The sequence below is a fragment of the Squalius cephalus genome, assembly GCF_949319135.1.
Source record: "Squalius cephalus genome assembly, chromosome: 1".
In the NCBI taxonomy this organism is placed as follows: Eukaryota; Metazoa; Chordata; class Actinopteri; order Cypriniformes; family Leuciscidae; genus Squalius; species Squalius cephalus.
This window is the reverse complement of record NC_137122.1, coordinates 30262368-30274694: the sequence shown is the minus strand read 5'-3', so window position 1 is coordinate 30274694 and position 12327 is coordinate 30262368. Positions and strand designations below refer to the sequence as shown.

Sequence of the window (12327 nt, the reverse complement as noted above, 5' to 3'; positions counted from 1 at the left end):
TATAGTAATATGAGTGTACGTCTTTGTATATCTAAAGTCTTTGGTGAGAAACTCTTGTGTGACTAACAGACATAAATGTAAGCTATTATCCTTTGATCATCCTCCCCTCCGCCAGAGTTCACAAATCTCATTCATGTTTGTGTTAAAACATTGTGTATTTTTCTCATTGACACCAAGTCACTCATTATACTTTTATTAAATAAGTTACAAAACACAAATACATATACAGATATATATTATGATAATTATGTTTTGTGCTATTATAAACATATTATCCATATTATTACATTAAGAAAATAGTAAAATATTTGTTTCTGTGGTTAGGAATTGCATACAAATATTTTACACAGAAATTCGCTCTGCCCGTGTTTCCTGAGGCCCAAAGTGCGTATAAAGTGATTGGCAAAGTGGACATCTGTGTCGTTAATGAACATGTAATTGGTGAGATCCGTTTGCCGTGCCATGAATGGAGTGTTGATGAGGATTGCAGTTCCTCCTCGTAGGTGATATTAGCGGTTACACCATATTCTGAAATGAGAAGCAAGTACTGACATGAGCCGATGATCTACTGATGATCACATGTTTACTAGTAAGTCAGCACTCAGGCTTACCTGTTTCTGTAAATCAGCCAGCTGCTGGTTTTGATTCTCCAATTTCAGTTTCTGTTCTTGGGTCCACTTCATAAGATCCTTCAGGATAGGGATGTTTTTAAGTGTTGTGCCCTGTCATAAGGATGTAGTCGGTTATTTACAGATGAAACTGTAAGTGTGTTAATTGAAAGGCAGTTCTGCATCTTAGCTACCTTGATCTTGTCTGGGACAGAGTTGTTTAGGTTTTCCTCCAGGCTGGTTAGTTTTTTCTTTAGCTCTTCCTCCTCCTGCTCCACCCTGGTGACTGTTCCTCTGTTCTCTTGGACCTGAATCTGCAGTGCTTTCGTCTGAGCCTGCAAACAGACCAGCTTGTTGAGCACACCGACCCAACTCCATTTGGACCAACAGATGTCTGCACATTAGCTGAGACTTAAGTTGAAATCATTATTTGTTGTCATTGGCCAATGCTGATATCTACAGCATTGTTATTCCAATGTACAAGTAATATACTTTAATATAGTGTACGTCCCATTTTCCCTCATTTAGTGAATTTAATTTACACAATTATATTTACTCAATTAATTACTATTATATTTAAATATTTACACTCTCTCTCTCTCTCTCTCTCTCTCTCTCTCTCTCTCTCTCTCTCTCTCTCTCTCTCTCTCTCTCTCTCTCTCTCTCTCTCTCTCTCTCTTATATATTTATTTATTACAGTTTATATATATGTATATGTATATATATATAAACTGTAATAAATAAATATATGAGAGAGAGAGATTATATCATTAATAAATATCAGCCAAAATGAAATGAAACTGTTTTGCCAGAATGGTGGGGTAAAGTGTGTCAGATAATTTGGGGTAAACTATGACAGTGGCTCAACTAAAAATGATATACATATCAATAATGACAACATTCAAATGTTCTTGAATCAAATCAAAAGGAAAATACAATGAAAAACTAATACTATTACATGTATATAATTGAGCAAATTAGATTTATTCCTCCTTGCCTAGAGGATAACTTAAGTGAAAAGTGGCACAGCTTACCCCACTCTCCTTTGCTTAATATTCATAGACGAAGCTGTTAGTACATTTTGGAACGGACACTAATGGGAACTAGCACTTCTGTTAATTGAGGCAGTAATTTCCAAATGCCCGATTGAACAGTCTGGCTAGTATTTCAGTCTGTCATGAATGCATGCCATTGATCAAGTGACTCATTGGCTTACCTGAATGAGCTGAAGTTTCTCTTTGATCTGTCGCTCGGTTTGAGCAGCCTCCTCCGTGTCGTGCCCCAGTCTCTTAACCTCGCTCTCGGTTCGGCTGATGGCTTTCATGACGCGGGCCATCCTGGCCTCTGTGTTCTGGTATATGTGGTGCAGGGACTCGCTGAACTGCACCACGCCATACATAAGGATGTTCACCTCATCCATGGAGGCCGGGTTTCCCCCCGTTTGGAAAGATTTCAACGGAGATGAGGAGACCCTGTTCCCACACAGAGTCAGAAACAGCACGCATAAAGCTGCCTGCATCCTGTTCTCTCCTTAAAAACAAACTGTGACCGCCACAGGTGCAAGGAAACAGGCTGCTTTAATGTGCATGCATTGCAACATGGTGCTGCTTTTATAAGCTGTGACTATGTTGGACATTTGGAAATCAGCTGAGACACGGGCCTATCAGAGCTGCGCTTACAGCTGTGTGTGTGTGTGTGACAGAGAGAGAGACAGAGAGACCTTGACTTATGTTGGCCAGATATATTTTTAGTGGTATTTAACCAGAGACGTGCTTTGCAGCCGGTATGCCAATGCACTCTTCTCCTTTAACCTCAGAGGTGCACAGATCATCCAGTGAACCCTTTGTCACACACTGCCATTTTAGAACTATATAAATAAGAGATTGTAAACGATTGCTGCATTATTTATTGAAAGATCATATTTAGCGTCACAGGAAGAGATACAGTAGGGGTTCAGTATGTTCATGCTGCTGCCACATGTTCAGTGTTTGATTTGGGGTAAAGTCAAGTGATTTGTAGTGCCTTTCATGTCTATTTCTGTCCCTGTTCCTCAAACATGCAGATGGAAGAGTGTCACAGTGCTCCCCTTGTTTAGAATAGTGTGGTCAGAAAACTTTACTAGAATTAATTGCATGAAATGCTGATTCATTGATAGAATTAATCTCATATATAATATTTGCTGAGAAAAGCCTCCAAATGAAGATAATTCAAATACACGAATACGATTGTTACAGATGGAAGCATTGATCTTTCTCTCCATATATTTTTCTCTTGACTGTTTACATAAGTAGTTTTGACCGTTTACAATAGGAATTGAACCTACCATTTATATTAGTAATAGTAAACTTGACCGTTTACATTGGGAATTAAAGTTTAACCATTTACATAAAATTTGAAATCTATCCGTTTATAATAGTAGTTGTAAACTTGAACGTTTACATTAAGAGTTGAAACGTAACTGCTTACGTTAGTAGTTGAAACTATACTATTATAACCGTTAATAATAGTAGTTGTAAATTTGACCGTTTACATTAGGAAATGAAGTTTAACCATTACATTAGAAGTTAAAACGTAACCGCAAATAGCAGTTGTGGACTTGACCTTTTACATGAGCTGAAACTTGACCTTAAGTAACTTTACTTTAGGAATTGATGCCTAAACATTTAAATCAGTAGTTGACGTTAGTATTTGAGGTGTAACCATCTATATTAGTAGTTGAAATCTTAACCATTTTCAAAAGTAGCTGTAAACTTGACCATTTAGTTTGAAATCACTAAGACATGGTTTTGAAAGAAATGTATGAAACTCATGGAATTAACATTAAAGAACATTATTAATGTTGCAAAAAAATCATTGCTGTTTGAATGACTGTTTTTATAAATAAGTTTTACTGTGATTGTAAAGCCTCATTTTCAGTCCCCAGATCATTCTAATATCCTTGTTTGGTACTCAAGAAACCTTTCTCTTTATCTCAGTATAGTTGAAAATGGTTGTGCTGCTCAAGGAAGGCAATGCAGTGTCTTTTTCAGTTGCCAAATTGAGGACTCTTGCATTGCTGAAGTCCAGATTTGCTTTCAGACAAGGAAGCACCTTTCTCGAGAAACTCGTTTTAGTGACTCAATCTATTGTCCTTAGTGGTGCACACTCAAGCATGGCCTTCATTTTGGTGTTGAAAACAAGGAAGCAAACTGTGTCTAACCAGTGAGAAGTGAACTGAAAATAAAAGTTATAATAAGTATAAAAGTTTTATAGACTTTGCAAACTTTAATGGGAGTGTACATAATAGATCTGAACTTTGAGTTTTATGTCATCTACAGGCCTCTCATAAACCATTGCTGGTTTGATTTAAAAGGGTTCATTATTTAATGTATTTCCATCTCTCTCCCCCTCAGGAACCTGCTGTACATTTACCCTCAGACTGTCAACTTCAATAGCCGGCAGGGTTCAGTGAGGAACATTGCAGTGAAGGTGCAGTTCATGGCAGGAGAAGATCCCAGCCAGGCCATGCCTGTGAGTCACCGATAACACCCACACCCTGTACTCCCTCACGGCTCTAGTCACACTGTCAAAGCATATTCTCATGGAAAGACAAAAAAAAAAAAAAAAAACAAACATTTGGAATTATGCAAGTACATCTGATACGATGATCTCATCGCTCGGATAAACCTAATTGTGCACATAAAAGCTCTCTAGATCTGTGCCAACAATATGACAGCGCCTCCTTAAAACACATCGATCCACATCACAGTATTTTAGCTCCAACTAAACACACAGGTTACATTAGTCACTCCAACCAATTCTCCAGATGGATTAAGAAGCGCTCTGGGAAATTTTGGAGATTTCAGTGAACTCACAGACACAGGACCTTTTACATTGGGTTAATCTAATCAAGGATTTTAGAAACTCCCTAATAGTGTTAGTGCTGCATTCGCACACCAGTTGCTCACTCTGAAACATTCGTAATTTATTTAAAGCTCAGTGTGAGGCCAGTGCAGTGCAGGTACATTAGAGGCTAAATTCACTTTGTGAAAATTAGAAAATCCATCCACGGCTTCATGATTAGCGAGGGCAACATCATGGCTGAAATGAAACACCCCAGTGACATCTAGTGGAGCCGTTGAGCTGTGATTCACCAATGTAATGTGATTTCCACCCTCTGAACAGGTCATCTTTGGAAAGTCAAGCTGTGCAGAGTTTTACAAGGAGGCGTACACCCCAGTAATCTACCATAACAAGTACGAACCCATGTCTCATTCACTATTCATTACAGAATCATCACTTTTTATGTCCAGAATTGCATTTCATTTACTTACAACAGTGGTTAATTTTTGACTCAAAGGCCTCCAGCACTATATATATATGTATATATATATATATTAGTAAGTACATGTAGTTAATTAATATTTCTCAGTACTTATTTGAGTTAGTACTGTAACCGTCACCTTAAAATTAAGTGTAACCTTTTTGTAACATTATAAATGTCTTTACTGTCACTTTTGATTTATTTTAATGCTTTCATTTTGTGAGTCTAGAAGTTTTAAAAACTGTTCTTCAATAAAAAACTTTTAACTCTTGTTTGTATGTTGTTGTTGTTGTTTTTGTGTTTTTTTAGCATTTTAATGGTTAGATTTGTTTTAATATATTAATAACATCAAATATATTAAATATATTATTATTATTATTATTATTATTAATTCTGATAATAATATATTAATTTAGATCATTTTAGGTGACCCAGTTTAGTTTGCTGAGGCCCCCTAGTGGGTCCCAGCTCCTTGTTTGAGAAGCACTACTTCAGTCTCCTCTCTCCATCTCTGCAGGTCCCCGGAGTTCTACGAGGAGGTAAAGATGAAGATTCCTGCCAACCTCACCGACAACCACCACCTGCTCTTCACCTTCTATCACATCAGCTGCCAGCCCAAGCAGAACACCCCCTTGGAGACGCCCGTGGGCTACACGGTGAGAAAAGGACCCCCCTCTCTTCTCCTCTTCCTCTCTTCCGTCTCCTCACAGTCACGCTCCCACAGCGCTGGAGAAGCACTCCAGGCTTCCTGATGAAACGCTCACCTCTGTGTGACCCTGTCTCCCCTCAGAGACACCTGAAGCATATCCTTATACGTCACCACAGTAGCACCCTTCCCAAGTTGCAGCGTCATGTGATTTGTAGGCCACCTATAGCATGCTAATGTAAATAATTTGGGGTTAATCAGAGTTCATGTTGCTCCCCACAGTGGATCCCCCTCATGCAGCACGGCCGCCTGCGCACCGGATCCTTCAGTCTGCCCGTCTCTGTGGAGAAACCTCCACCCAGCTACTCAGTCCTCACTCCTGATGTAAGACATTTATCCTGCACTGGGTGTTTGTTTATGCATGTGAGAATGAATGTGGAAGTGAAGGATGGCAGACGGATTTCTTAATTTCTCAGAATTCACAGACTACTACTACCTGCCGCCTTATTGTATTATAAGACGCTTTCAAGGAAATTGATGTCTCTCAAGACCTTTTTTAAAGCACTAGAGACAAAATTCCACAATTAATTAGTAATAAATAATTAACATGAATTAATAATAGATAATTCTTACAATTATTATCATTTTTGTATTGTATTGATGATTATTATTATTATTATTATATTTGTTTTAAATTACAAAATCTTACAAATCTAGTTTTTGAACTGTATTAAGATATATTCCAAATAATGCTATTATCAATATTTAACTGTGCCAAAAGCAACTATCACTTAAAATGATAATAGAAATGGTGATTTATTGAACTAATATTTTACATAATATCAAATTTAATACAAGAAGTCATTGTTACAATCACACCAGTAATAATCTTTCCAACAACCAAGATAAAATATGATTTCATTTAATTCAAAGGCATCAATAATCTAGACAGCTGTGGAAAAATATTGGACATCAAAATAATATTTTTTCTTTTTTCTCAAAGTACAATGTGTCATCACTCTTACTTATTTGTGACTGAAGAAATTTAGCCCATGGTCTCCCCTACACCAAGTCTTAAAATTGAAAATAATAATACTAATTACTATAGGTGCCTATGCACCTTCAGTGTGTGGCCCCTAATAATGCCCTTTTTTCCCCTTTCTTTTGCAAAGTAATATTGCAAGTAACAACTCATGTTGATGCTTCATAACATTCCTGGTGCTTCTAGTCGAATTTGCTAATTAATATTCATGAGTCTGCCTTTTAGCAATTTAGTAAAGCCTACTGGGCAAGCTTCACATTATGTAATGAATAATATTCATGAGCCAAGAATAAGCCTTGGTGACAATCATGACAATGATTTTTCATGTATGGAAAAAGAGCAGCTCTGACATTTTTAATAATCACTCCTTTTGTGTTCCACGTGACAAAAGTCATACAAGTTTGGAGCCACATAACAGATAATAACAGAATTTTGGATAAAATCAAATGGAACACCTGCAAATGTGAGGGGATTTTAAAACTGTTCTTTCCAGGCTTGGAAAAGTCATGAAAAATTCATAAAATGATGAAAAATCATGGTAATTTCCATAGTGAATTTATAGTTATGCTCTAAAATCTTTTTAAATGTCGGTCATTTTTTATTGTTTTTCATCCATTTTGAAAGACTGGAAAAGACATGGTAAAGTGATAGAGAAGTCATGAAGATGTGGGGACCCTATTGATTGAGCAAATTTAAGTGTGAATGGGTAATTTATGGCAAAGCGTTTTAGGCAAACAAAGTTTTACCAACAGAAATAATCGTGCAAACTAATTATCCAAGTTACAGAAAATTATTTAATGCAAGCTGCAACATCTGCTTGGCTGTAAAATCTGAGGAGGAATATGAATGTGAGGATGAGGATATGTTGTGGCCTGTGTGTGTTTCAGGTACAGCTACCAGGAATGAAATGGGTGGACAACCACAAAGGAGTCTTTAATGTAGAAGTGACCGCAGCCTCCTCAGTTCACACACAGGTAATGAAATAAAAGGGAAAAAAATCAGAAGAAAAAAACATTGCACACATACTCTAAGTCTGTTTACATGCTTATTTCACCTTCTGTATGTAGGATCCACACCTGGATAAGTTCTTCACACTTGTGTATGTTCTGGAGGAATACTCGTTCCCTTTTCGGCTGAAGGATGTTATAATCACAGAGGCGAATATAGAGGCGGAGCTGAAGGCCAGCATGGCCGCTCTTAAGGGCGCGCTGCTGGACACTTGCGTGCGCTTCCTGCACCAACTGATGAGCAAGCTCATACTGCTAATTGTACACCCTCCTGTTATAGCCGGACAGATCGGTTAGTAACACTGGATCTGTTCACTACTAATATTACCTTTTTTATACACATATTTTGGTGTTTCCTTGTGTAATCCGTTTCCTCTCCTTCCTCCAAATACAGTGAATCTTGGCCGCGCTGCCTTTGAAGCCATGGCCCTGCTGGTAAACCAGATCCATAAGAACTTGGAGGGAAACCAGGACCATCACGGTCGTAACAATCTGCTGTCCTCCTACATCCACTACTGCTTCCACCTGCCCACAACAGAGCCTTTATCTCCCCCTGCTGGTGAGTGAGAAATACAGCTCGCAAACCAAAAAAATGGTTTACTTGTCATGTTCACATGTGAGATTTGAGAGATGTGTTATGCAAAACATCTTTCTTGGAAGAAATAGTGTGGGTTTCAAATAACTGTTAATTTTGGCTGAACTTTTAAGTCTTGAAAATGCCCTAGGTTATTGAACCATCATGGCTAAAACTGTAAATGATATCTAACCTTTAAGGCATGCTGATTCATTTCTCTAGTGCTCACTCTTTATGTATTGTAAGTAAAGGCTGATTTATACTTCTGCGTCGGACCTATGCCGGAGGCTCTACGCTATAGACTATGCGTTGGTTTTCATTTATACTGCTGCGTCGTTGTCCGTGTTGACACGCAATTACACATGCAGAGGGAGCATGTGAAACCCAAGAGAGGGGTTCTGGCAGACCAATCACAGCGCTTGTGTCTGCGAAGAATTGACGCGTTGTTACATTTTTGGGGAGGTACACGTCAGGGTACGCCGAAGGGTACGTGCGCTACACACAGCGTACAACGTAGCTACGGCGTGAGTTTGACGCAGAAGTATAAATTGGGCTTAACTATGAGCTAGCATCATACTCGCACTCGTTTGACCTTAAAAGCAGGATGCTTTTTTAAGTTAATTCATTGAGAGCGTCGCTCTTCCTCTTTCAGTGGGAGGCGCATCATTTGAGCTCCCCATCCAGTATGCCACGCTCTCTAGGGCGATGGCAAGACCCAGCAGCTTGCTACTGTCCCGCTCCAAGAGCATTAGTAACTCGAACCCTGACCTGGCCTCCACACCAGCCACCCCTGATGAGGAGGTACAGAGAATCATTGCCAGCAAGGTAGGCGGCTCTTCCTCTGGCTTCTGATTGGTTGTTCAAGTTACTGCAGCTCTGTACTGTTTTTTCTACCTTGACATGGCAGCTACAAAGAACTGAGTGTTTAAAAAAAGTGTTTTAAAATTAAAGCTAATCACTAAAAATCAGTAGTAAAGATATTTAACAACAAATTTGATTCATTAATCAGTGTCACCACTTTATAAAAGAAAGCTATTTCTGTGGAAAAAGGGTCATGAGTATATACTTGTAACATTAAAAATGTGAAAAAAGAAATTGCCTTTTTATTTGATTAATTGAGAAAATAACTGATCGATTAATTGATTAATCAAAATCATTAAATATTTGCATCCCTACTCTTTGTCATGTGCTGGAGCTAGAGGCTTAGAGATTGACTGTGACATGTTTACTGTGGCATCTGTTGATCGCTCTGCTAATAATTGTGCTATGTTTTTTGCTGTGGTACCCTCCTTCACTGTGCCCCCTGACTTTTTCCCACCCTCCTCTAAATTAAATCTGGTCCTGCACTTCGTCCCCTCCCTGTGACGCCTCTTTGTGGCTGTTCTGCCTCCCCTGTCTGGCACTGTGGTTTGTGTTTGTGTCGTCGGCGGATAAGCAGGGAATAGACCGCTCACATTCCTGGGTAAACTCTGCTTACGCTCCTGGGGGCTCGAGGGCTGTCCTCCGTCGGAACCCCAACTCCAGCTGTGAGCTCAAGCAGGTGCCAATCAAACCCTATACCCTAACATCCTTCCCTACTGCCTCTAACCATACACCCTAATATAACCTGTAACCCCTTCAAATCACTTAACCCCACATATAACCATAACATTATTCATTACCATCTCAAACCCTACAACCTAATATGTCCTTTTACTCTCTTAAAACAACAACCTAACTTGACCTATTACTGTCTCAAAACAGCTTTTTACAGTCTCAAACCTTTAACCTTCCATTATTTGTTACTGTCAAATACTTTTAACCATATCATTACTTGTTACTGTATCAAACCCTTAACCCTAACATTAATTGTTAGTCTAAAACATTTAACCCTATCATCATTACTTGTTACTCTCTCAAACCCATAACCCTTTCATTACTTGGTACTGTCTCAAACTCTTAACCCTAACATTAACATTGTTACTAACTCAAACTCTTATCTTAACTTGTTGTTACTTGTTGTTCATTCTCAACTTTTACATGCTAACAAGTCTTCCAGCACTACACCATATCATCCTGCACTCTCTCATTGCCTTCACTCTGGTATTACTTCTGTAATCGTACTCCGTAACCTTGTGCCAGCTCCTCTGCTGCTGTCCATTTGGCTCTGTCTTTGTAAATGTGTGTCTATGTCTGAGGGTGTGTAAGCATTTGTCTAGAAGGTTGTGTGTTCATGCCTCCTCCTCCTCCTCTTCTTCAATCAACTCATCTCTCTTTCCTTTGTCTGCTGTGCTTCTCCTGCCTTGGTAGAAGTCTAGTTACCAACGATACCAACATATATATTTAGTGTAACCCAATGCAATTAACTACTACACTGAAGCATCTCCTCTAGATGCTAATATCCACCCGTTCATTATTAAGTTTTTTTTTTTTTTTAAAGAATTATTATTACTACTATTATTATTATGGAGTGCTTGATTCTAATGTTTTATTCAAATGTTTTATGCCATTGCAAAATTGTGTATTTGAAAACCAGCTTGCTACATGGATGATGATAGTTTCTTGTCTCTTGTAGCACTGTGCCATCTTTTTCTTCTCGCAAATTAAAATAATTTCAAATTATCAACCAATATTTAATATCTATTTATATAATTGTATACTATCTGGCTTATTACACAGCTATGCACCAGTCTACTTGTTATCAGTCAGTTAGCCATAAAATAAAACCCTTCAGGAATATACAAGTCCTCAATCGCCCTGTCAGGGTTTATTTTGCATTAATGACCAGCTGACTGTACGTTATCCTTAACATAGCATGAATTAAGTTTGATGGTTTTGAGTTTGTAAAATGATCTGGGTTTGTGCATCCAGCAGGCATTCTTATCTCTCTTCCCTCCTTCTCTCGTATCTTTCTGTCTTCCATTCTTGATCATCATCTTCATTGTTATCCTCATCACCATCACCATTCTTCTGTTCACCCACTGGTCTACAGGCCAGTGAGCGTGCCTGTAATCGCATGTCTGCCTTCATCGAGACTTCCTCCATTCTCTGTCCTCCCTCCAGGCAGATCGCCAAGAAGGTAGAGCACATATTCATTTACTCACCCGTGCACTCTCCTGTTTATTCATTCCTTCATTTGTTAATTTACGTACTCACCCATTCATTGAGCCACATTATCTTGTACTCAATGTTGTGATCCTGCCTTTATTGTGTGTGTGCGCATGTGTGTGGTTCAGAAAACCTTCATGGGGTCATGTTTTGTAATAATGCTCTCTGCGTTCAGTTACTTCATGAAGAGTTGGCTCTCCAGTGGGTGGTGAGCACCAGTACCGTGAGAGAGGCGTCTCTGCAGCAGGCCTGGTTTTTCTTCCAGCTCATGGTCAGTCAACCTCCAACCTTGCACATTATTTACATCAATAACTAAAGTCAAGTCAAGTCACGTTTATTTAAATAGTGCTTTATACAACACAGATTGTTTCAAAGTAGCTTCACAGCAGTGAACAGGAAAATGACAGTTAATGTTGCAAAATTCATCATTTATGTTGCAAAATTCGTCAATTATAAAACAAATTTCATCATCTCTACAGAAGATAGTAGTTGTGTCTCATCCCGAAGGCTGCGTCCTCCGGAGGTCGCATTTGTCGGCATTGAGGCTGCCTCATTTCAGTAAAGTAACCATTATATTTCAAAGTCATAAAGAAATTGCAACAATTTACACTTCACAAGGGTAAACAACAGTACATTTTATAATGGTTACTTTTCTGAAATAAGACACCCTTGAAAACGTATTCGACTCCCGGAGCCTTCGAAACGAGACAGCTTGTCATTATTCTGCTAATTTAGTTCAATGCTTTTCCATTTCATGTTGATGCAAACTTCATCAATTTTGAAACAAGTTCACTTCAGCTCTACAGAAGGCAATAGTGTTGTCATTCAGTTCAAGTCAGTTCAGTTGATTAAGTTCAGTTCCATAACAATGTTGATGTTCCCAAGTTAATGTGATTTTCCTGCTCAGTTCATTTCATATTTTGTTCTCATCTGATAGTGTCAGTGCAGTTAAATCGAAAATGAACACTTAGTCATTTACTCACCATCATGTTGTTTAAAAATGAATAATGACAGAATAATTTTTTGGGGGTAAACTATCCCTTTTATAGTTCCAGTGAAT

At 38.5% G+C, this 12327-nt stretch overlaps 2 protein-coding genes across 3 annotated transcripts in view; one reads left to right on the top strand and one right to left on the bottom strand.

Moving 5' to 3' along the window:
- dock6 (dedicator of cytokinesis 6) overlaps positions 1-12327 on the top strand; it is a 53474-nt gene that overhangs the window by 17147 nt on the left and 24000 nt on the right. Inside the window, exons 15-25 of one of the 2 annotated variants that reach the window (XM_079883186.1) lie at positions 4001-4118; positions 4773-4843; positions 5429-5567; positions 5840-5941; positions 7487-7573; positions 7667-7898; positions 8001-8165; positions 8833-9005; positions 9619-9720; positions 11152-11238; positions 11443-11538. In XM_079883186.1, coding sequence (XP_079739312.1) covers positions 4001-4118; positions 4773-4843; positions 5429-5567; positions 5840-5941; positions 7487-7573; positions 7667-7898; positions 8001-8165; positions 8833-9005; positions 9619-9720; positions 11152-11238; positions 11443-11538 — 1372 coding nt within the window. The remainder of the gene's footprint in view (positions 1-4000; positions 4119-4772; positions 4844-5428; positions 5568-5839; positions 5942-7486; positions 7574-7666; positions 7899-8000; positions 8166-8832; positions 9006-9618; positions 9721-11151; positions 11239-11442; positions 11539-12327) is intronic. The other variant, XM_079883185.1, reaches the window with a different exon arrangement.
- Positions 369-2180, bottom strand: angptl8 (angiopoietin like 8). Its single transcript, XM_079883208.1, has 4 exons — positions 1825-2180; positions 803-943; positions 612-722; positions 369-528 (listed from the first exon to the last, which is right to left on the bottom strand). Exons 1-4 carry the CDS (start codon positions 2125-2127, stop codon positions 517-519), a joined length of 567 nt encoding a protein of 188 aa, XP_079739334.1. The 5' UTR covers positions 2128-2180; the 3' UTR covers positions 369-516.